The sequence below is a fragment of the Setaria italica genome, chromosome IX, assembly GCF_000263155.2.
Source record: "Setaria italica strain Yugu1 chromosome IX, Setaria_italica_v2.0, whole genome shotgun sequence".
In the NCBI taxonomy this organism is placed as follows: Eukaryota; Viridiplantae; Streptophyta; class Magnoliopsida; order Poales; family Poaceae; genus Setaria; species Setaria italica.
Genome location: NC_028458.1, coordinates 18,259,660 through 18,282,908, shown reverse-complemented (window position 1 = coordinate 18,282,908; position 23,249 = coordinate 18,259,660). Strand labels below are relative to the sequence as shown.

Genomic DNA, 23,249 nt, shown 5'->3' with positions numbered 1-23,249 from the left:
TGTGACTTTATCTTTGCAAAAAGTGAAATAGGTGAAGCCTCTCGCAGTGATGGAATACTCATGAATTTTTCTCCTTCCACAGCTCCCACATGATTAGGAGCGTGAGGCTTTGGAGTGCTCTCCACGGTGCTGCCGGCGAGGTGGTTATGATTGAACACCATTCTAGTGTTGTGTCGCACGGCCTCCATTCCGATGGGTGGATGCTCGAGATCCCCGTCCCGTAAACTGTGAGAATCCAGATTCTTTTGGTATAGTAGCATTCGATGAGCAAGTGCTTGGCCGTTTCTCCTGTCTGCTAGCAGAGGCGGCAAAACGGGTTGTGCATCCAGCTACGCCGAGCAAGTCGGTCTGAGGACTAGACTCGATTCTAGGTGATAAGCCATGCGAAGATCTTGCATTTTGGAGGAGCCCAGGTTTGTCAGATGATGTTTATATGCGACACCTTGGTGCAGCTAATGAATTGGGCCGTGTAAGCGGAAGTTGCCGTATAGGTTTTGTTGTTGGTAAGTTTCCACTGTATCATGCGCCACAGTTCAACGAATTCGTGTAGGTGGACGATTGCAATTCCACTAGCCATATTAAGGTCTTTAATCCATGTATTGTGGTGTAGCGCCTCTACAACTTTCCTCCTTTTGTTTTTCAAGTGGACGAAGAGGCTCGATGCAATGTCCTTCGGGCGGCGGCCTTCAATCCAACTTGAGTGCCAGAAGCTGGTATTTCTTCCGTTGCCCAACGTTATTGATGTACACGGGGCGAAGACGAGCCGGTCGGTTTCATCGCATGGTGTTTCCGTTCCTACCCAGGCCTTTTCATCATTGGCCCATGCATACCATAGCCATCGCCGAAGTGCTCTCGCAAAGTTTTCTAAGTTAGTATGCCCAGACCTCCATTAACCATTGGAAGACAGCTACGGATCCGGTTCACTTGCATTTTGCCCCCATGAGGTCCCTGTCTCCAGCCCACAAGAATCTCTCTTTAGTTTATCCAATTCCTCCAGGAATTATTTAGATGTTTTGAGGGCGGTTAGTAGGTACACTGGTTGTGATGTTAGGACCGATTTTGTAAGGCTTAGGCGCCCTGCTTGCATGAGGTGACGGACGTTCCAGGTTGACAGTTTCGCTGCCACCTTGTCAATCAGAGGTTGTAATTCGATTCTTCGCAGTCTTCGGATGGCTAATGGCAAGCCTAGGTATTGCATTGGGAATCCTGTTCTGGCAACTGGTAGGTTTGTAAGTAGGTTGTTCAGGTCAATATTGTTGCAACTGATGGCTGCGACGCTAGTCTTTTGTAGGTTGGTACTGAGACCCATGACCTCACCGAAGCAAATGAGGAGCTTCTTGGTGTTGTCTATATCCTCTCTTGTCGGCATATATGGAGGCGTGGAATCGTACCATTCGACCACCGAGTTTGCTGAGGAATCCTTTATCGGTGGCAAGGGATTGTAGTCTTTGGAGTGGGTCGATCGCTAAGATGAAGAGCAGAGGGGATAGAGGGTCCCCTTATCGCAGACCACGACCGTGCTGGATTGGTTGCCAGGGTGTATCATTGAGAAGAATTTTGATGTTGATGTTGCCAGGATGGCCAGCGCGGAGGAATGCTTCTTTGTTGTAGCATAGTAAGAAGGTAGTCCCATCGAACGGAGTCGAACGCTTTGGAGATGTCAAGTTTCATAAGCAAAGCTAGTCCTGTTTCGATGGAACTTGCGAGTGATGTTTCGGACGTATAGAAAATGGTTGTGTATACTGCGTCCTTTGATGAAGGCACTTTGACATGGCAAGACTAGGTCGCGCATGAAAGGTGCCAGCCGTAGCGCGAGCATTTTGCTAATGATTTTTGCGAATGCATCTATGAAGTTGATGGGCCAAAAATGATTTTCACGAATGCGTGTATGAGGTTGATGGGCCAAAAGTCATGTACACTATCTGCACCGTCTTTTTAGGGATGAGCACAATATTTGCATAATTGAGGATATTGAGGTTGTTGCATCGAAGATTGTAGAAGGAGTTGATTGTCGCGATGATGTCATTTCCAACGATGGGCCAGCACTTTTTGAAGAACAAGCCCGTGTAGCCATTCGGGCCAGGTGCTTTGTCAAGTGGTAGCTGATTTATGGCCTTGAGGATTTCCTCTTCCGAGAAGGGCACATCAAGGGTGGAGAGTTCCATGGCCGGGAGTTGCAGAGTAGGCCATTTAAGGTTGCGTAGTCGCTCTGGAGGTTCACTCATTACATGAGAGAAGTGGTCATGAATGATTTCCTGCTTGTCAGCATGGGAGACGGCCCATCCGCTACCGCTGCACAAGTGATGTATAATTTTTTTCCTTCGTCATGCATTCACCTTCATGTGGAAGTATTTTGTATTCGCGTCACCTTCCCGCAAGTTGGTGATTCTGGAGCTTTGTCGTTTCCTAGCTTTTTCTATTACTACCCATCCAAGGAGCCATTTTTTCAACTCTGCACACAGTAAGAACTCCGCCTCTTATAGCTCCCATGCCTCTTGCGCAGTGTCTAGCTGCCTCTTGCGTAGTGTCTAGCTACAATATGACCTCTAGGCCATAAGGAACTTGAGCTTAGCATCGGAGATGAGGACTTGCTCCATACTCAAAGGGCTCTTGATGTGGAGACGAGCTTGTGACCTAGGCGATGGAAAGGCTCAGTGTGGGTTGTTGGTTGATTACATGCTTGGTTGACCACTTCTTGGAAGTTAGGCAACTTTATTTCTCGAATTTGAAAGTTGCTGGCCTTCATGGTCCAGAGTTGTGTGCTAGGAGTAGTGGGCAGTGATCGGAGTGTGAGGAGGAGAGCGTGTGGAGAACATGATTGTCGAATGAGAGGTACCAATGCTCATTACAAAAAAACCCTGTCTAGGCGCACGAGGGTGGGCCTACACTGCTCGTTGCTCCATGTGAATTTTCTATTTTGTAGGTGTATTTCTTTGAGTTCGCGGAAGTTGAGAGCAGCTCTGAAGTGCCGCATCAGTTGCCAATTTAAGCTGTTGTTTTTATCTCTTGCTTTGTATATTAGGTTGAAGTCTCCCAATAGCAGCCATTTTGCGTCGCCGTGTGGTTTGAGGGAGCGTAAGTGTTCTGTGTTGCAAGAACGCAGTTTTCTTGTTTTGTTTGGTGGAACCATAGACCATCGAGAGGGCAAAAGATGTTGCACAATGCCGCATAGTTACCGTTGCCGGCAGAGTAGCGACCTATGCGAATGTCCTGCATCTCCACATGGTTCTCATCCCACAGGATTAGAATGCCGCCTTTTGTGCCTTGGGTTGGTTTGAAAGCGAACTGATTCAGACGATGCCCTCAAAGGAAGGTGGCTAATGTTGCGTCGATACTCTGCAATTTGGTTTCCTAGAAGCAGGCTATGTGACATGAGGTTCCCATGAGGGTCTCGTGTGCTGTCAAACATCTTGCCGACGCGTTGAGGCCTCTCACATTCCAACATAGGATGTCGATGTTTCCTTTAATCATTTGATGGGCGTTTGCTCTAGATATGCTACGCTGTCGTTGGTGCTTTGTGCTTCGTATTCATTACGAGTAGCTTATTCAGGTTGTTCATGCCATGGCAGAACCTTAGTTTGTGCCCGAAGGTCGCAACCAACAAGGCTTAGCAGTGGTAGAGGAGGTAAAGTCGCGCATGGTGCCCAAAGGTTGAAGCCAGCAGGGCAGAGTGCATGTCTTGCCCGAAGGTTGCAGCCAACAGGGCGAAAGTAGAAACTGCAAATGAAGTTCAGGGGTGCAGGATACATAGCAAACTGGTTTACTCAGAGGTGAGATGCGAAGATGGTCACTCTGTTGCTGTCGCTGTCGTCTCCATCTGCAGATCCTCTCCCGCTTCACCCAACATTCCATAGCAAGGCGTCAAAAGCCTAGTCGGCACCTTCGTCGTCAAGGTCGAAGAGGGCTGTCATGGCCGCCACGATGTGCTCCGGGAGTGGTCCCTGAAACACGCTGACAAACTCCTACAGTATTTCCTCTATTGGCACAAACTCACCATCAAACACACCCATTCCCCCTACCAAAAAAAATCATCAGACACACCCAGCTTACGCCAGAGGTTGTGCTGGACACATTCCACCGGCAACATGGCTGGCTTTGTTGCAAGGCGAGCGCTTCTTCTCACGACCGAGAGGTCGAAAGTGCACTGTGTCGCTGGTGTCGCACCAGGTGTTGTTGCAAAACGGTCTTAGGCGGGTCGGTGAAGAGGTCGTCGATGGCATGCGCGTGGGGCACCTCCTCAGCCACTGCAGTGTCTTAGATTGGTGGCCGCAGCCGTGGCGCCACCTGCCGCCACCACCTCTTCTGCTTTGGCCTGGCCGTTGGCGCCGCTTGCCACGACCGCCTCCTCTGTTTCGGGCTGGCCGTCGTGAGCCAAGGCCTCACTAGTCTCCCGCGTCTTTGTCATAGTCATAGGTGCCCCGTTGCCATGCTGCATAGCGAGCTCCATGTTGTCAAGAGCTCACGCCACTTCCGCCATTGATGGCGGGAGCACAGTCAGGATTCTGGAGAAAACACGCTTGGTGGGGATCGGCGGTTCAGTGAAACCTTCTCAACGATGGAGCAGGCCCCATTCCCTTGACTTGTGTCGCCGTCCAGGCCTAAGGCATCATTCAGGTAGACGGGCCTGGCTAGACATGTGATGTTGCAGTCAAGAATATTTTAGTATTCAGTAGCTCTCGCTGTTTTCCCCCTCACCACTACAATAGTTTTCATGGGAGGAAAAAATACATCTGTTTTCTTGTGCACGGAAATTTACAGGTGTAATTTATTTGCAGGTGCAAAATAATCCAAAGTTGCCATAGCTTCTGCATTGAACCGTTCCATTTCGAACTTTGCGGCTTCTCTTCGCTGCGACGATGTCCCCACAGCCCTCCACCTTCCTCCCTCGCCTCGCCACCGCCGCCGCTCGCGCCCTCTCCGTCTCCCCCCGTTCCTACCACCCAACGCACTACCCCTCTCCCGCCTCCGCGGCGCCCGCCTCCAGCCCGCACGCCTTCCACAAGCACCTCGCATCCGTCGCGACGCACCTCCCCTCCCTCCTCGCCGCGCTCTCCCGCGCCCGCGCCGCGCGGCTCCCGCTACCCCCGGCCACCCGCGCGCTCGCCGCCACCGCGCTGCTCCGCCACGGCCGCCTCCCCGACGCCCTCGCGCACTTCAGCCTCCTTCCGGACTCCGATCCCGCCGCCCCGCTCCCCGCGCCGCTCTGCAACTCCCTGCTCGCTGCGCTCGCGTCATCAACCGGGTCCCTCGCCCACGCGCGCAAGGTTCTCGACAGAATGCTCGTGGGGACCGTCGAGCTGGACACCGTCGGGTTCGGGGTGTTCGTCAAGGCCGTGGGCAGGAAACATGACGGACTGGCCGAGGTCCTGCGGCTGGTGGATATGGTGGGCTGTCAGGGGAGCCGGATTAGCAGGTCGGTGGTGGCGGCCATGGTCGTTGACGGTATGTGTAGGGAGGGGAGAATTGAGGATGCTTGGCATGCTCTTGAGGAGTTGAGGTCGCGCGGGTGGAAACCAGATTTCGTGGCATATAGGATAGTGGCCGAGGAGTTTAGAGTGGCGGGGAGGGTGGAGGAGGAAGGAAGGATCTTGAAGCAAAAGAGGAAGCTCGGGGTCGCACCGAGGAAGTCCGAGTACAGGGAGTGTGTGCTGGCACTGGTGTCCAATGGACTGATTACAGAGGCCAAGGAGATGGCAGAGGCGTTTGTGTTGGGGGATTTCCCGATTGATGATGATGTGCTCAATGTTTTGGTCGGTTCAGTGTCTGACATTGATGTTGATGGTGCTGCCATGTTCTGCAAGTTCATGATGGGAAAGGGGAGATTTCCAAGCACTGATATGCTTGTGCACCTTTGTGAGAACCTTTGCAAGAGTAAGAAGGGTGACAAAATGTGGGAAATTTTCATGGTGCTTCTGGAGAAGGGTTATTGTAAGAATGCAAGGGATTACCATTTGGTTGTGTCATTCTTGGGCAAGGCTGGCAAGGTGAGGGAGGCATATGATGTGCTCAAGGAGGTGAAAAGAAAGAGACTAGATCCTGATGTTTTGTCGTATAATGCTCTGATGGAAGCACTATGTAGAAATGACCTTCTTAGGCCAGCCAAGAAGTTGTGGGATGAGATGTTCACCAGTGGGTGTAGCCCAAATCTGCATACATACAATATACTCATTACAAAGTTTACAGAAATGGGTGAAAGTGAAGAGGTTCAACAGCTGTTTGATCATATGTTCCAGAAAGGAGTGGCTCCAGATGGTGCAACTTACACTTCCTTCATCACTATGTTGTGCCAGAAAAATAAATATGAACAGGCCCTGGAGATATTTAGGAGATCTTTGATGCAGGATGCTGAAGTGGCTAGTTCAGTGTTGAGTATGTTTATCCCTGCACTCTGCAAACAAGGTATAAATGAAGTTTTGGCTGCTTCTCACATTGCTTTTTATGTCTTATTTGAACAATTTCTATGACATAATATTTTGCAGGTAATTTCAAAGTGGCATTGAGTGTTATGTGTTCGGTTCCATCTAATGTTGAGAATTTGAATTCACACGTCATCTTGCTGAAGAATCTAACAGACATTGGAGAAGTAGAAATGGCCCTTGAGCACCTAAAATGGATTAGGAGCAACTGCAGTTCTAATTTTCAGAACATAATGAATGAGCTCATGGCTTCTCTATCGACATCTGCCAGTCTTCAACATGTGACGAAGTTGATGCAGTATTTAAACTCACAGAGGCTTGTTGATGATGATAACCCATGGATGAAATTGATAGGAGATGTATATGCTTGAATTGCAATTTTTCAATGAGTAGTACATCCACCTTGCAAAAGGGGAAAGAGTGATTGAGACTATTATGTGAATTGATCAGGCAGCCACAACCGTATTACAGAAACAAATCTATATTGCAATTATGAAGTATCACAGCCTCTCTGTTTATACCTATCACAAAATGGCCAGATTACAAAAGGCAATGTAATGTGTACAGCATATCCTAGCTGTTTTCCTTACAAGAAAAGGTATTGTGTTTACATAACATGTCCTTTTACTCTTCCGTTTGCTAGTTTTAGCAACAGGACTTCTTACTGTGCATGTTCCAAGAAAATAAATCCAGTTGTGAGCATTATACGATAAGGTGGGGATATGATTAATCTCATATTTAGTTTCTTCTCATTGTAGGTCTGGAACTGCAGTTTTATCTCTGTAGGTATCTTGGAAGATTTCATCTAAGTCTCTGGAATCATGTGTCACTAATTACTGGTCCAATGGTTGTTAGTACATGTTATGTTAGTTTTATCTGGTATAACATGCTTATATCTTGGCACATACTTGACTTACCGTAACATATTATTTTTATTTTCTTTACATTTTATATTTCCCTAATATTATGTCACCTGTATCAGTAAGAAAACTTGTACATGTAATCATATAGAAAAGCTTGAGCTTATACAGGCTAACAGGCATGTTGAATTGAAATGGGATATGCTCTTTTTATTTCTTCTCTTACCTCATCACTGTCAATGCTGCCAAAATCCTCTGAGGCCCTCTTTATATGTAATATCTCTTCTCCCTTCATTTTTCATTTGGGTTCTGTATGTAGTGCCTTTGGAAGGTAGAATAATATTTTGCCTTCTCCAGAGTCTACCAATAATTGAAATGGTTCAAATGATAAAGTGTGATTTTTGGAGTATCCTGTGGTTTAGTAATGAACCTGGAGATTGCTGTGAAAGTATTACCTTAGTATATGACTTAGACTCTTTGATATAACTATATATTCCATCCTCCTTCAGCCTTCTCCTTATAATTTGTGTAACTTTCATTATTAATCATTGTCATTGTGATACATATCATGATTACTACCCTGATGAATTCATTTTCTCCTTGCAGTTTAGCCTCACTTCTGTCACGTGTATTGTCGACCATTTCTCAACTTTAACACTGAGAATAATAAATTTCCACAGCTCTTCATCAGGTTCGCACATCCGACTCAGTAAACTCCTAATGTTTATGTTTGCATGAAATTTAAGCAGCACACTTGAGGGTGGGTCGGCGCACATTGTATTGATTCCTAATAGCTTCTGAATGTAGAATTAGGCGCTTACCGGACACGTTTCGTCTTCCTGGGCATGAAGAACTCCATTCCTAAGAGGCATTCCAACAGGGGAAAAGAAGACTTAGAACTCTGATCCAACAGCATGAGCATTCCTAAGGTACTCGATGCTCATGCTGCAGCATTTGCCCAGTTGGTGGTCGGAGGGATATCTTTACTTTACGTACGCTGAAAGAAGACTTAGAACTCTGATCCTTTTGGCTGCCCCTGACGGCCTTTGAAGAATTGGATGCTATAGCTGACCCAAAGTTAAGATCAAGATTGCAGCTCTGGCAATGTGCCAATGTCCTGAAGTCCTGAGACTTCTGACTGCAGATTTAGATGACTACCTTGTACCAGTATGTAGTTTCATTTTGCTATTGAGTTAAGGTTTTGGAAAGTCCTGTAAGACAGGGAAAAGCATATTTTCAGCAATGGCATGTGTTTATGTGATCATATTATTTAAATATAATGAGGCGAAACAATAGCCAGCAATGCAAAGGCTAAGGGACTACACAATGTTCCTATATGACATGTACGGATATACCGAATCAAAGCGGCAGTTCGTTCCTCTTGTTCATCAACTGTGACGAGAAGAGGGGAAAACTCTACCCATGAAAAAAATTGCCATCTCCAAGAAAAAACTTCCTAAACCCCTCCAATTAGTCCCACTCCTCGTCGCTGATCATTTCGTCCTCATCCCTGGGCGGCCGGACAACGATCAACACCTCGGCGGCTGCGACGGTGATGCCCTGCTCAGCCAGCTTTCTCCCCCTCTCCACCACAAGCCGGCCTTCCTTCTCGAGGACGTAGCTCCCCTGCTCCGCCACCTCCTTCTGGCCCCGGTTGGCAATGACCAGCACCGGCTCCTCCTCGGCCGTCCGCCACGGCAGCCTGCGCCCGTCGGCCAGCTCGATCGCGACCGCCTCCTCCGCGGCCGCGGCGACGGGGCCCCATCCGGGCACGACGGCCCAGCGCGCCCACGCCTTGTCCACCTCCACGATCCCGAGGTCGACGTCCGTCTTGGTCCGCCTGGGCGCGGACTCCATGGCCGCGACGCCGTCCGTCTCCCTCACCACCGGCAGCAGCAGCACGGTGGACGCCTCGGCGACCTCGCCGTACTGGAGCCGCACCACGTTGACGGCGGGTCGCGAGGCGGTGTCGTCCTCGCCCTCCTCCACCTCCTCCCCGGCGGCCTTCTTCCTGGCGCGCTCCATCTCGAGCTCAAGACGCGCCCTGGCCGTCTCGGTGGCCACGACCTGCAGCGCGCGGTTGAGCTCGGCGATGCGGTCATCCACGTCGATGGCCTCCCGCGACTGGCGGAAGCGCGCGAAGGCGAGGCAGTCCCCCGGGGACGCGCCGTCGAAGGCCTCCCATCCTTCGTCCACCGCGCGGCGGCGCGGGAAGTCCTTCATGGAGCGCGCCAGCTCCCGCACGCCCTTGGGCTCGAGGCGGTAGTCGATGGCGTGCTTCGCGGCGTCGGCGCGCTGGCGCGCGTTGAGGAAGCGGAGCTCGTAGAGCAGGTCGGGCCCGCCGTAGGAGTCGAAGTAGGGAAGCAGGTCGGGAGGGAACGCGGCCGTCTCGCTGAGGAGCGAGTCGCGGACCTGGGACGCGACGACGAGGCAGTTCTGCTCGACGCCGGTGATGCTCGTGGCCTCCTCGATGGAGGACGGGGTGAAGCCGTCGCGGGAGAGCGCGGAGATGAGGGGCGCGTACTCGTGCCACTGGCCCAGGCGCTCGCGAAGGACCTCGAGGCGCTGGGTGAGGTCGAGGGTGCGGAACTTGGACGGAAGCGGGGACGGCGGCGGGTGGAAGGGCTGGTAGAGCTGGCCCGGCGGAGCCATCGGGGGAGGGGTGAAGGGGAGCTTCCGGTCGCCGCGGCCGCCCGTGCTGCCGCCGCCGGGGAGCAGGATTGCGCTCGCGGCGATGTGGCTGGCGCGGCGGCGGCACGACGCGGGGGTGGCCGCGACGGCGGGGCGGGGCGCGCGCTGGTGCCGCGGCGCCGCGGCGGGGTGCGTGTGCGGGTGGGAGAGGGAGAGCATGGTGGCGATAAGGGGGGAGAAGCAGGGGAGGGAGGGACGGAAACAGGGAGGAAACGGACAACGGCCGCAGGACGGAAGCCAGAGCTTATCGTTATCGGGCTTGGCTTATCCTGCTTCCCGGACGTCGCGACGGTTGTAGGAGAGCCGCGCCAGCGCGGTGTCGGATCGGTTGGGCCAGTGTCCGTGCGCGGCTGCGCCTGCGGCCGTTGTCTGTTCTGTTTTCCCGCGCGCATTTTTGGCAGTGGGATGGAGCGTGCTGTGCGCGAGCACGAGCACTGGAGACATCAAGCATGGGTCCGGGACGGAGCGAGCCCAGGATCCTCTGGGCAAAAATATCACGCAGTAATTCCTGAGACAAGGATAGCTCAGAAAATACCGCCAAATTCTCGACGATTTAAAAGTAGGTCACGGTCTCCTTCGTCTGAATTTAGCTTCTTTTGGTCCGGTTTGGAGGACCGTTTGAACGAAATTTGGGATCTACTACCAAAATGAAACCGCAAGTAAGTTTCAAAAAAAAATGAAACCGCAAGCAACAACAATAAAAGAGGCAACGAAGCCAGCTGGGCCACTATGCCATGACGGTGAGGCAGAGCCCAGCCTTCCTTCCTAATCCTGGGTGGGCTAGTCAGGTTCCAGCGAGAGATACGGAGGCCTGGCTTGACCTGTCGAGAGATACGTTCCAGCGATCTCGATCAGTGCTTTCAACATCTATTATCCCTTTCAAAAAAAAACATCTATTATCAATTTTTCTCAGAGAAAAACAAGTATCTACTCAATTCAATTAGCTGTACTATCTAGTTGAAGAAGTTGGTGTATGATTAGAGCTGGATGCGTTCAAACTTGTCTGAGATCAGTGCATGTATGATTCATGCAGCGATGCCGGTTGCTCTCAGAGAAAAACAAGTATCTACTCAATTCAATTAGCTGTACTATCTAGTTGAAGAAGTTGGTGTATGATTAGAGCTGGATGCGTTCAAACTTGTCTGAGATCAGTGCATGTATGATTCATGCAGCGATGCCGGTTGCTCTCGGTAGTAGAGCGCAGCTGACCTCACCAGTCACACCCACCACGACCTTGACCGCAAATCAACCCGCTAATCCAAGCTTCCTTGATTAGCATTATCTTGTCAACTGACCCTTCCAGAAAGAAACAAAAAAGTTCGCCCTCAAGTACCTAGAACTACCAGTGAGCTACGGCGGCTTCCGGTGCAGAGGAGATGAGGGGCCTGCGGCAAATGGTGTCCGGCCACGCCGTTGCTAGCCGCGCGCCGTGGATGGCGCTGCAGGGGAAGGGGAGGAGGAGGAGGAAGATGGCGGTGGCCAGGCTCGGTGGCGACGTCAGGCCGCGTCGCAGGTTCCTGGGGACGGCGCTCCGCCGGCTGCACCTCCGGTGGCGGCTGGCGGCGATGTACAGGCGGGCGCTGCGTCGGCTGCGCGCCGCCTGCGCCAGCGGCGCCGTCCAGCGCATCCTCGAGAGCGCCGCGCTGGTCGGCGCCGCGCGCCTGGACGCCGGGTTCTGAGCGGTGCCTGCTCGCGGCCGGCGCGCTCGCGGATGTTGCGATGGTTCTGACGAGTAACGACCGGCCCCGCACATCGGCGCATGTATTGTTCCTTGATATCGTATACTCACTGCGCAGTACCCAGAGAGAAAAAAAAAAGAGGAAAGTGCCCTTTTATGCTCGACAAGAATTCCACTTTCCGGTGCTGTACTTGTTTCTTTTCTCAGTCTCGGTTCAGCGTATAGTAGCCCCGAAGTAAACCAGACAGACGCTTCCCCGGGAAAAAGCAGACGAGGGAGAAAACAGAAAAAAGGCATCCCCCACGCCACGCGACTCGGCAACAGAATCACCAAACGGCCCCGCGTCCACGTTCACCGACCCAGCCCACTGACTGGAACGCACTGCAGCAGCAAAGCCAGCAGGCAGCAGCAACCGACGGGTAGACTCCACCCCGCCGTCGAGACTCGAGACGCGATCACCACCCGCCCACCACGCAGTAGACATCACGAGAGCTGCCGCTCGGGTCCCGTCGCGGCCTCGCTCCGGTCGATCACCCAGACCTCAGAGTCCCAGTACCGGATCTTCCCTGCCGCCGCAGCCGAACGGAACATTCCCTTCTGCAGCCAAGAAGAGAAGAATGGAAGATCGGGCGAGGGTCGTCCTCCTCCTCCCATTCCCCGTCCCCTCGCTGCAGTCCGCACGCACACGGCACGGGCCGGAACCCGCGAGAAAGTTGCGACCGTCGCCATCTGGTGGTAGACCGTAAACGGGCCCTCAACCCAGGGACAGAACTGGAAGGCGGGGCGCAAATTTACCGCGTCTGTCTCGACTCGATCTGAACGGGGAAAGGGGAAAGAAAAGGGTACGAGCGGACGGACGGTATGCTACTCTGCTAGGGAAAATTAGTGGTGGACTCTCTACTAGTACTGCAGCAGCAGATCAATCGGGCCAAGGCCAGCGAGACGCGTGGGGGAACAGAGGGTGGGTGGGAGGGAGGGAGGACGGGCGCGGGGGGCAACCCAGCGCGATCTCCGGAGCAGGCCGGCGGGGGGCCATGAGGATCCGGAAGCGCACCCCGGCCAGGGCCGCCGACCCGGGGCCCGCGACGGCGCTCTCCGCCTCGCCGCCGAGTTCCCAGCCACTGCTGCACCACCCCAAGGTGAGTGAGATGCTGGCGCTTGCTGTTACCGGTACTGCTGCCCTGTGGCTCTGCGTTGTGTGTCTCTGCGTGCACCCGCCGGCGAGATCGGAGATTCATTGGGAGCGTTGACGCCGGCTCCCCATCGGGTCTTTGGGGTTTGGGCTGCTATTGGTCAGGTGATGATCATCCTACCGTGTTCGCCTCACCGTTACTTTTGGCTGCCGTTCCTGGTGCAGGAGAGATCCCGCGAGGAGGACGAGACGGACGAGAAGCGGGTGATCCTGGTCGCCGGGGTCCGAGTCCAGGAAGAAGAGGGCGACCGGGTCCCCGCCGCCGCCGCGTCCAACGATAGGTGCGTGCGAACCGAACCCCCGCCTCCTCTTTAGTCTGTTCAGGTGTCCCCTGCGAGATCTTGGCTCTTGGGTGGGGTACTGGGATGGAGTTAGCTGAGAAATCGCTTTTCTGCCTCCTACGCAGCAGCGCGATGGACGACGACGTGCCCAAGCCGCAGCCGCAGCCGCAGGGCGCCCGGTGCAGCCGGAACGACGGCAAGCGGTGGCGCTGCAAGGGCGCGGCGGTGCCGGGGTACCTGTTCTGCGACCGCCACATCGCGTGGTCTTCACGCAAGCGCAAGCCCAGGCCCAGGAAGCACGAGCAGCAGCAGCACGGCAGCGGCGGCCTGGGACCCCCTACCGCGAAGGGCGATGTGGCGTCGGCAGAGGAGGATACGCCTGAGCTGGGGCACGACGGCGGGTTCCAGAAGCGGGCGAAGGGCGGCGAGACCTGGCCAGCGGCCTGAAGGCCGTGCTCTGCTCTGCTCAGGAAACCTCTGCTTGCTCCAACTGATTGATACGACGACCGCGCGTAGCTGCATCAGCATTTCGCGTCGCGTCCAAATCCTTCTCGTTTTTGATGCTGTGATGCTGATATACTCCATACTCGTAGTAGTGCTAGTGTTCATCTGACGGCAGACGATTGGAACCAGGGCGAATGCCGTGATGCCTTTCCAGGGAGAATCCAGGATCTGATGCGAAAGCAGACAATGGGAATGGGGGAATTGATCATTGGCCGTGCCTCGTTCTTCTCGAGGTTTTTTCTAATTGCTTTGGCACTAAAATATCTTGGCTCAGTGCGGTGGAAGGGACATGATCTCGTAAAGCTTAGGATTGTTGCACAAAGGGATGTGCATATTGCTAGCAGTGGCGCGTGTGCCACTACTGTGCTTAATAATGTTGGGGCCAAAGGAGGGCATTACCAATGGTGTTCATTAAGGTGTAGGATTAGATTAGATGCCTACGTGGACCCCCCCCTGACACGCATTTCATGAAATACCTTATGCGCATAGGCCAATGAGCAAAGCAAGCATTACGCCTTGTGCAGCGTGAAGCCGTGACCAGCCGACAGGCGTTGCCACCACAGCTGCAGATTTGCTTGCCAAACACCATGAATGCCTAGCTGCTTACTCCAACAAGGAACAAAGTTGGTACACCGACAGCAGCACCGTACGGGCACTTCCAACTTGTTAGGATGTAGGGGTGACATTCTTGCTAGAGCTAGCCGGCCTCAGCACAACTCTCCCAAGATCACCAGCTTCCCAGCGAGCACTCTGCGTGCGCCCGTAGGTCTATGTCATCGCTGCACGCGGCGTCACCGTCCATATCGACACGGCATTGCAAGGATGGTACGGTGAGGCGACCGATGTCGCCATGTAGTAGTACTATTCCGCCTGCGGCCTGTCGGCACTCGGCATGCACACCATCATCTCGCTTTAACGAGGCGTGTGCGTGCATGCTCTTCCGGACGTGCAGCCGGATGGTGGACATGCGCGAACGGAGACGCGCCGATGCCGCTTCGGTGTAACGCTACCTGGTAGGCGATTATTTGGCCGAGGGTTTAGAAACTGTACTGTACGCAAAAATCGTGTTCTCCTTCCTTCGGTCCCATGGCCTCATCATGTGCTCATGCTGTGTTTTCAAGAGAGAGCGCGCGCGCTGTGACGATGGCGCTGCCGTGCTGCTTTGCACGTGCGGCGCAGGCGTACAGCACGTGTCGTGGGCATGCAAAGGACGACTTTTCCAGGGTGCGCGTGAGTTCGCAGCGTAGGTACGGATAGGTAACCCGTAATAACCGTAACAATGCAATGAGGATCTCACAACAGTAGTCAACTCGTCGGTTATTCGCAAACAAAAAGAGTCAACTCAGCTGTTCTTCTTTTTCATATGGCCCAGAGCGCGCTGCGGGCCCTACCTATTACTTCCCGGCCGAGCCAGTTCTGCGGAGCATCCCGGCCCAGTCCCACGCCCGCAAAGCAGCCCACCCAGCCGCCAAGGATACCGCCGCCGCCGGTCGGCCCAAGGTTAGACAGCCAGCGTCGCGGGCTTGCGGCCTCGACCGGCTCTCTGACTTCTCTGCCCTCCTGGAGTCCTGGTCGATGCCGACGCCGACGAGGTCTTCTCTACCCTCCTGGAGTCCTGGTCGATGCCGACGCCGACGAGGTCACGAGACGAGGATGAAGCGCTCGCACGACGCGCCGCGGGGTCCCCTGACGACTAATCGACGAAGGTAGAGGCGACCGGCGTGGAAAGAGAGTTCGGTCGGCGCGCCGCCCCGCTCCGCCGGTCCGTCATCCGTTAGCTGTCGCATCGGATCTATCGAGATTACCCACGCCTGATCCGAGTAGGCGCGCACGCAAATTTTAAGCAAATCCTCTGTGCACGTGCGTGAAAAAACTATACTTAATCTTAATCTGCTTCCTGCCGGCGTAACGTGACCCACATGTAACGACCAGCCGGCTTAATTAGTCGAGAAGCAGCTGCATCCCAAACGCGCTCTTCGTACGCGACCCCGAACGCAAACAGGCAAAAGCAACACAGGCTGCAGGCTGCATCTCAAAACGCAAAAACAACAACCACGTTGTTCCTTCCAAGACGGCTTCGAAACACAGAGGAAACCTGCCCTGATCAGATCAGCTAAAGATATCGATGACAAACCATGGAACAGGCAGGCAAATCAGGATGCAAAAAGCGAAGCAGTTTGTACCACCAACCAAGTCAACAGCAAAACCGGACGGAATAAAAGAAGAATTAAGCTAAGCCAAGCTAGCTGATTAACCCGTCCACTACAACCACGGAGGCTCCATCACATCAAGGACTTGAGTGACCGCGCCTTCACCGGCTTCCTCCACCGCTTCCACGGGGTCTTCCTCTTGCCGTCACCGTTGCTAGCATGTGGATCACCACTTCCATCCATGCTGCTGCCAGCGATACCAATCCCATCGTAGTCGTCGTCGCTGCTATCCTCGTCCACACCAGCAATCCCTGCAATGTCGTCATCACAGCTAGACACATCATTGTGAGGAGCAGCCCGATTGGTATCTTCAGCAGTTTGAGCCTGATCTGCAGCAGGAGGAGAAGCATCTTCAGGCACTTCCTCCTCCTCTTGCTTTACAGCAGGCACAGGCTCGTTGGTGCCGCCGCTTCTGCAGTGCCTCTTGCTGCGGAAGGGGCCGAACCCGGCGTAGTAGTAGAAGCCCTCGGTCGCGTTGAAGTCGCTGCTGGGCTTCTTCTTCCGCGGCTTGTTGCTGGAGGGCTTGGAGGCGGCTGCTGGCACTGGCACTGGCACAGGCACAGGCACAGGCTCCTCCGGCTCGATTGCCGAAGCGAAATCGAAGTCCGGGTTCAGATAGGAGCGCTTCTGCACGAAGTGGTAGTTGCAGAGAGTGTTGGGCTGGCTTACTGTCCGGTGGCAATGCCACCGCTTGCCGTCGTTCTTCTTGCACTTGTAGACCCGCGCTGGTACTTCCTCCCCCTCCTCTTTCTTCACCTTTGCCTTGTTCGAGGCCTCAGCATGCTTCATGTCTTTCTCCTTGCTTGCTGCAGCCTTCTTCGATAACCTCCTTGCAGCATCACGCCGCCGCTTAGCTCTCAACCTGGCAGCTGCAGCCACCTTCTTCGTGCTGGAGACAGGCATGCTGGCCGAGAAGAGCCAGCTCGCGCGAGTCGTGACATGGACGAAGTACCTGTCGACGAGGTCGTCCTCCACCTAATCGAATGAGACAAGTTAATTAATCGACACAGCAGCACACGCAGACGCTCCCCTACGGCGCTACAGCCCCCGAAATGGTGGGCGCGGATCTAGGGTTCGACCCGGAAGCCGCTCCGGCGATTCCAACCCTAGCAGCGCCGCCCCCCCAAATTACCACGAGGGAAGGGTAGCTAACGCGGTGTAGTCCACGGCCAGGTAGGCATCTGCGGCCGGAACAGCCCGCTGACCGCCCATTTGGACCAGCCGGCCAACCCTAGCGGCATGCACGAACCCGGGCACCGCGACCACGGGGACGCGGCGAGACCCTCCCCGAAGCAGAGAGCTTGTGTAGCATGGACCTCCCAGAGCGACACGGAGTGGATACTGAGAGGAGAGAGCGAGAGGGGAGGAGACGGGGAGCGGAGGCGCTGACCTGGGGGTCGGAGAGGGAGAGCTCGGCGATGAGGTCCCACGGCGAGCGGCTGAGCTCGCAGGACTCCCCGGAGGCAGTTGCGTGGCTGGAGTAGCCGCCCCACCCGCAGGATTCGAGCGGCGCCGAGCACGCCGCGAGGTGCGACGGCGGCGGCGGCGTCAGGAGTAGCTCGGCCGGGGCCGCTGCGCCAGGGGCGGGGGCCGCGGAGGCGGAGTAGGCGGAGCCGAGCAGGCGGGCGGCGGTCTTGCGGATCCGCATGGCGGGGAGCGGCGGGGATCTGGCGGCCCCGGGGCGCCAGCCGCTAGGGTTCTGGGATTTTTGGTGGAGGCGGTCTGGGACTGGTGGGAGTCGGACGGGGTGGAGGTGGAATAGAGACTGGGAGGGAGGGAGGGAGGAGAGAGGGGTGGGCTTTTATTTTTTTTATTTTTGGCTATTGGCAAGGCATGGTGCGCTGGCTGCTTGTTGCCTGGTTTGTTCCTACTTTGGTGGCGGCCTGCGGCCCTGCTCGAGTGCTCGTCGAGTCGCCGTGGGCGGGTGTGCGAACCGAGAGCTCGCTTGCTATTCTGCAGTCGCGTTTGGCTGGTTTCCGCAACATTTTCTCGGCACGAAGATTTATACTGGCCAGCCGTGGGCCCCGCTGTGCAGTGACGCACGAGGTTTCACGAGGAACGGGTGGTCACGACAGAGTACCATGTCATCTAGATTTTTTTAATAAAATGAAACTGCCACTCTTAATACATAGTTTCATGGTACAGTGTTATGATGAGATGTGATATGCCATGAAATTATAACATGCTTATTGAGTTTTATGAGACTTAGTAATTGTGCCTCTCCTCTTCTATTTTCTCATAATTAACCTACCAAATCAGCAGTTTTGCTAACGTGGTATGAGATTTAATGCCCGTGAAATCACATGACATTTCCATTGAGACTAGCCTGAGCTCAACTTGCTCTTAAAAGCTCAGCATTTTTTCCGGACTTTAGACATTTCTAGACCAAAGATTATAGAAACCAAATAAACTTGCTACTTTTAAAGATGTTTCTAGCTCAAAGATTTTATAAAAAAAGATATTGGTATTACTTCGTAAAATGAAATATACATGTTTATGTCATATGAGCTAGTTATTTTGATTTTTTTGTTGGAACAATAACATCAACATCATGATCACTTGTTATATACATATAGAAGCCAATTAATAAGTGATTGATATAAATCTTCCTTATCGCGAAGCCTAAGACTCGATATGACGCGCGCCGAGATGCGTCGTGCCCCATGTGAAAAGCACAATAATAAAAAAAAAAGAAATGAACTCCCACAACGTGCAAAGAATACGTACTCTGTGGTGGAGATTAGGTGATCCTATACATCTCAATTGTTAGTTTTCCAGTATTGACTAACAATGCTTTTCTTTTCACTTGGAAAAATCTCTGGAATAATTATTTAATTAGTAGAATAACATAAATTTAGAAACAAAACATGAATATTATATACATAAATTCGTAATAATCTACATCGAGCTCGAGAATCTGACCCCCACTGACCACAACACTAGTGTGACGGTGGCATCGGCAAATGTGATGCATTCAAGGTTAAGATCCCAAAATGAGTGGAATCGCTATAGAAGTACCATGGGCAGACCTGAGGGAGTGGTGTTGCTTGTGTGAATCCACATGGCATCGACGACGCTACGAGGTAGAGAGATTTGAGCTGGGGGTGCTAGGTTTTGCAATTTTGGTGGAGATAAGAAAGATATATATGGTAGCAGGCGGAAAATGGAAGACTAGGGGCAATGTGTGTTCGGTTATCGCGTAAAATCTAGGGGATTTTAGTAATTGTTTCCTTTAAAAGTAGAATGCCAAATAATTGTATGTAAAAAATGCGCAAAAGCTATGTAGTGTCTGCTAAAAGTTAAAAAAAAGATGGAAAATTTAAAACCTAGATGAACCGATGGCTTTTACATCAAACCGCTAAATTTTACAATCCAAGTGACTAAGTTATTTTTGTGAGTATATATAGTGCCAAAAAACAATTATATTGTACTTTTATTTTGTGGGTTGTTACTCAAAAATCATTAATTTATTTTTGTGAAGTACTAATTCAAAGAGTGAACCAACTTAATAATTGTACTCATTGGTTGCATCATTGGTCCTCTTTTTTCTTTCTGTTTCTATATTGACAACACAAGGGTTAAAGGGCGTGGTTGAGACGACTATTTGAAGTGTGCCACGAGGTGATGCCGTTGTGAAGCACCGACAGTGTGTGCGAGGCTTAAAATGTCATTTCACTGCCACTCAAAGTCGATGCTTTAACTCAGTTTTCCATCGTACTGTGCAGTGTTGATGTTGAAACCAATTGTGGGGCTTATCCGCGAACAAAATACACCTTGCTTTCTTCCATCTTGAGCCAAGCGAAAAAAACCCAAACCGATCTCCCCACTAGGCACAAATTGGATGACCCCTTCCCAAGATCCTCAATTAATAGCATGATCTTGACGACGGTTCGGCCGGCGGTAGAGGGCGAGGCGGCGCGGGAGCGCCGTCGGCCGGTCGGGGTCCAACCCCGGTGGGGCGGTGGTTAGGAAGGGGGGGCGAGGAACATCACGAGATTACAAAGGGCAAGGTGGGTTGTGGGTGGGCAGTGCGCCAGCCGCCGGTGGCTGGGATGGTGGACAAGGAGGCTGAGGTAAGAGGAGGCGGACGGAGATGGAAGATTGTGGCAGAAAGAAGATTGTTGGTGGGCTATTGATGGGCTAGAGCTATACACTTCCTCCGTTCTAAATTATAAGTCGTTTTGAGTTCCTAGGTTCATAGATACCATTATGCACCTAGACATATAAGATATCTCGATGCATAATAATATCTATGAATTTAAAAAAAGCTAAAATAATCTACAATTTGGAACGGACGAAGTAGCTATCTGGCTCGTGGAAGCTACAGGAGCCCCAGTAGTTGGTACGTGTAACATGACGCCCGCGCGTGTCGTGATGGAGGCGCTCGCTTGCACTGTACGGTTTTCGCATGTCGTGCACACTAGTTTCCGCTACCCTGAGGAGAACCAACGTGACAACTGACAAGCATGGCCCCGGCTGGATTACACAGAATAGTGAACGTCTGAACGATTAGCCATGCAGTTTGCAGAGGCTGATGGTACGCGCGGGCGCAGCGCCACCCTTCTGATTCAGTTTGGTTTGTACGTGAGTTATTAAGCGAAGCCTCTGTGCACAAGCCGCGCGGCGCGTGTAACTAATATACTTGATTGGTTTGATTGTTCCAGACTCTTCCTGACCGACGATGAGACAACCTACTTGAGATGCTGAGAAGCAGATGTGTAATAACACCTCAACTGTTTTTGCCTCCAAAATAATAAGCGCTCATCCGAGAGTCACAGTCCACGCACGAAGTATGCAAGCTCACACTACCAGCCGCATGCAGCCATTTATCATTTGATCCAAAAGGCAACACGAAGCACATCGATCCTTCAAAATCTGAAGACGGCAGAGTTAACTGGTACTACTAATTAATCGACCTCAAGTGCAGTAAAGACTATTATAGCACAATTAACACCCAAATAACAAGGAGTAACCATCAATCCAGCTAAAAGGAAAAGAGTCAACAGTACGACAAAGTCAACAACAAAACGGCAACAAAACAACTAAGCATAAATAAATATGTAGATCGACTATATACTCCACCAAATAGTAGTCGTATAGTATAAAAATTCAAGATTCCATCAAAGAAAAGCAATATCGTCACATATCTCATTAGCCTTTCCATTTTAGTCTTACTCTACTGAGTCATGTCATAGAAGTTGTCAGTAAGTGAACTCTATGGAGTCTACTTCTCAATGTAAATTATCAAGCAATCTCTTTAAAAGTTTCATTGTTGATAGAAGTCGAATCAACCTGTAATAAAAGGAAAATGATTAGTATTTGTTAGATACAAAAATCATTATAACAGTACTAGAATAAATAAAATGGAGGGCAGCATGTTATATAACTTGCCGATCGAATAATAGTCATTCGATTTTCTAGAAAGATGACGATATTGCTCGTTTCTATTTTCTTCCAAGAGAAAAGAAGAGTAACCCATCTAGAACTTTTGGCTCTCGTGGATATACTTATGTAGGCATCTTTTAAACACATAAAGATCAAGGTTTCGTAAGTGATATGTTGGATCTCTTCGACCACACCCTCTTATAGCTAGATTATAGATCTTCGAGGCTCCATCACATTTGGCAACAGTACTAGTTTGTCCGAAAAAATTAGAATTGTATTGTTTACGGCACATTTGGAGTATATATTTCTCTCACCTACCTAATCAACATTATGCGCGTGCATTGTACACATTTATATCGTAACTTTCGGCCAAAATTTTTGGGTACACTACACTGTACACACCCGACGTCCGTAGGCCAATTTTTTTGAGTATTAACAGCCTCCACGGGTTAAGTTGGGCCAAGCCCAGAGGCCAGCCACCCCTTTTTGGGGGCATCATGGGCCTGATGTTTTTCGGCCCGTGAGTTTGCTGGCCCGTAATGCCTTCGGGTAATCGTCACAGCTGGGGTCTCCGAGTCTGAGTCGGGGAACTCGGGGGTGCTTCCGCGCTTGTGCGTCCGCGTCCAGGGCTCGCCATGGCGTGATTGGTTGCAAGAGGTGAGGCATACGGGATGGAGGGGTGGTACCGATCAGCGGGGATGGGATGGTCTGATATACTTACGTTACTTTGGTTGCACATTGCCGTCATCCTAGATGAGTCAAGTTGTGTTGTTTGGTTAAATTGGATGGACCGTTTTTTGTATAAGTTGGCACAAGAGGTCTTGTTTAATAGGATGAATGACAGATGTTCAGAACACCACAAAACTTTTTTAGTGAGGTTACCACCAATGTTAAGTAGCACGAGCAAATAAAGTGTTCTGTTTAGCCTAGCTGTCCTACAAAGATTATTGTACATAAATTATGTTTAAAGAAAACTAATTACTACAAGCATCCCTAAAATAATAAAAAGTTCCACCACAATGATGATATGGAGCCATGGTATTGTGCTGATCGCCATTTGTGCACCCACCAGTGAACTCAAGAAAAGATACAATTATCTTTTCTTTGGAAGTGAAACTCTTATAGCAACAGCTTGGATAACCAGTCACCTTTTAATAGCATGTGACTCAATTTGCATACACCTCAGGCTTTGGCAACATACTAAGCTATTGTGCCTTATAATAAAAAGAAAACATGATTCAATTGTAAGGTGTAGTATAATCAAACAAATTGTGGTAGAGTAAAGGTTGATCTCAGATTTTTTTTATTTTTGCATCATCCCCTAACCTTAAGCTTGGAGCATCCGTGACTGGAACTCCAAATAAATCGCAACAAGCAAATTGCCAGACAAGAAACAAAAATATGATCAACAACACATGAATAAACAATATCCCAGTACCTCACAAGCTCAAGGTCATCAGATGTTACCCAACAAGATCACTGGGCAAAAATTGAATCATCACAAGCATATGATCTTCCCTTGAATACCAGTTCATTGACAACCACCAAGAAAGAACAAACAGGGAAATAAGGAATCATCAACCACAACAAATACATAATAGGTCCATCACAACCACAAGTTCAGGCGTTCATATCTACACCTCACAGCCTCCTCCTCTTCACTTCCTAAGGATTACACATCCATCACCATGTGTCCTATGCTATACAAAAATATATGCAACCTTGGACAGGCTTCAAATGGTGGTTCTATCATCACCAATAGTGGTTATTGTTAACCCCAAAAGTCAGACTATATTATAGACAATTAGCATGGCTACTTGCAAAAGTATAGATGCCAATCAGACGGCATCTAGAAGAAGTAGGCTTGGCTCAAGTAGGTCCTGAGCCACGGGATCCTATGGGCTTCTGTCATCTGAACAAAGCACAGACCTTCTGCTTTGTTCTTGAGCAGGTAGACAAGAGCACACATGAGTGCCTCCTGTGAGTACCCAGGGTAGGTCATGATACAACCATACAGATCCTCATGGACCTC

The 23,249-nt window shown here is 51.4% G+C and overlaps 4 protein-coding genes across 11 annotated transcripts; 2 read left to right on the top strand and 2 right to left on the bottom strand.

Annotated features, from left to right (window-relative positions):
- Positions 1-4,633: 4,633 nt before the first annotated feature.
- On the top strand, positions 4,634-8,540 carry LOC101777154 (pentatricopeptide repeat-containing protein At5g14080). Of its 7 annotated transcripts, none has more exons than XM_012843098.2 (5): positions 4,634-6,399; positions 6,480-7,014; positions 7,175-7,295; positions 7,883-7,967; positions 8,084-8,540. In XM_012843098.2, the coding sequence occupies exons 1-2, from the start codon at positions 4,857-4,859 to the stop codon at positions 6,785-6,787; spliced, it is 1,851 nt and encodes a 616-aa protein (XP_012698552.2). In that variant the 5' UTR covers positions 4,634-4,856; the 3' UTR covers positions 6,788-7,014; positions 7,175-7,295; positions 7,883-7,967; positions 8,084-8,540. The 7 variants fall into 7 exon arrangements, with proteins under 7 accessions (XP_012698552.2, XP_022678963.1, XP_012698554.2 ...); XM_022823228.1 differs by having other exon boundaries at positions 7,175-7,549; XM_012843100.2 differs by lacking the exon at positions 7,175-7,295.
- On the bottom strand, positions 8,527-10,194 carry LOC101778113 (rubisco accumulation factor 1, chloroplastic-like). The gene has a single exon (XM_004982939.2). It carries the CDS (start codon positions 10,124-10,126, stop codon positions 8,747-8,749), a length of 1,380 nt encoding a protein of 459 aa, XP_004982996.1. The 5' UTR covers positions 10,127-10,194; the 3' UTR covers positions 8,527-8,746.
- A 2,405-nt stretch (positions 10,195-12,599) lies between these two features.
- LOC101776741 lies at positions 12,600-13,866 on the top strand. 2 transcript variants are annotated; one of them, XM_012842564.2, is made up of 3 exons: positions 12,600-12,784; positions 13,003-13,118; positions 13,247-13,866. In XM_012842564.2, the coding sequence occupies exons 1-3, from the start codon at positions 12,680-12,682 to the stop codon at positions 13,563-13,565; spliced, it is 540 nt and encodes a 179-aa protein (XP_012698018.1). In that variant the 5' UTR covers positions 12,600-12,679; the 3' UTR covers positions 13,566-13,866. The 2 variants fall into 2 exon arrangements, with proteins under 2 accessions (XP_012698018.1, XP_004982994.1); XM_004982937.4 differs by having other exon boundaries at positions 12,604-12,784; positions 13,244-13,866.
- A 1,876-nt stretch (positions 13,867-15,742) lies between these two features.
- On the bottom strand, positions 15,743-17,625 carry LOC101776339. Its single transcript, XM_004982936.4, has 2 exons — positions 17,223-17,625; positions 15,743-16,807 (listed from the first exon to the last, which is right to left on the bottom strand). Exons 1-2 carry the CDS (start codon positions 17,478-17,480, stop codon positions 15,905-15,907), a joined length of 1,161 nt encoding a protein of 386 aa, XP_004982993.1. The 5' UTR covers positions 17,481-17,625; the 3' UTR covers positions 15,743-15,904.
- Between the last annotated feature and the right edge of the window lie 5,624 nt (positions 17,626-23,249).

Excerpts from the sequence above, each read along its gene's own strand:
- LOC101777154 (XM_012843100.2), top strand. The coding sequence starts at position 4,857 with ATGTCCCCACAGCCCTCCACCTTCCTCCCTCGCCTCGCCACCGCCGCC. Across the intron at positions 6,400-6,479 it reads CCCTGCACTCTGCAAACAAG|GTAATTTCAAAGTGGCATTG; the intron begins GTATAAATGAAG and ends AATATTTTGCAG.
- LOC101778113 (XM_004982939.2), bottom strand. The coding sequence starts at position 10,126 with ATGCTCTCCCTCTCCCACCCGCACACGCACCCCGCCGCGGCGCCGCGG.
- LOC101776741 (XM_004982937.4), top strand. The coding sequence starts at position 12,680 with ATGAGGATCCGGAAGCGCACCCCGGCCAGGGCCGCCGACCCGGGGCCC. Across the intron at positions 12,785-13,002 it reads CACTGCTGCACCACCCCAAG|GAGAGATCCCGCGAGGAGGA; the intron begins GTGAGTGAGATG and ends TTCCTGGTGCAG. Across the intron at positions 13,119-13,243 it reads GCCGCCGCGTCCAACGATAG|CAGCGCGATGGACGACGACG; the intron begins GTGCGTGCGAAC and ends CCTCCTACGCAG.
- LOC101776339 (XM_004982936.4), bottom strand. The coding sequence starts at position 17,480 with ATGCGGATCCGCAAGACCGCCGCCCGCCTGCTCGGCTCCGCCTACTCC. Across the intron at positions 16,808-17,222 it reads TCTCCCTCTCCGACCCCCAG|GTGGAGGACGACCTCGTCGA; the intron begins GTCAGCGCCTCC and ends TCATTCGATTAG.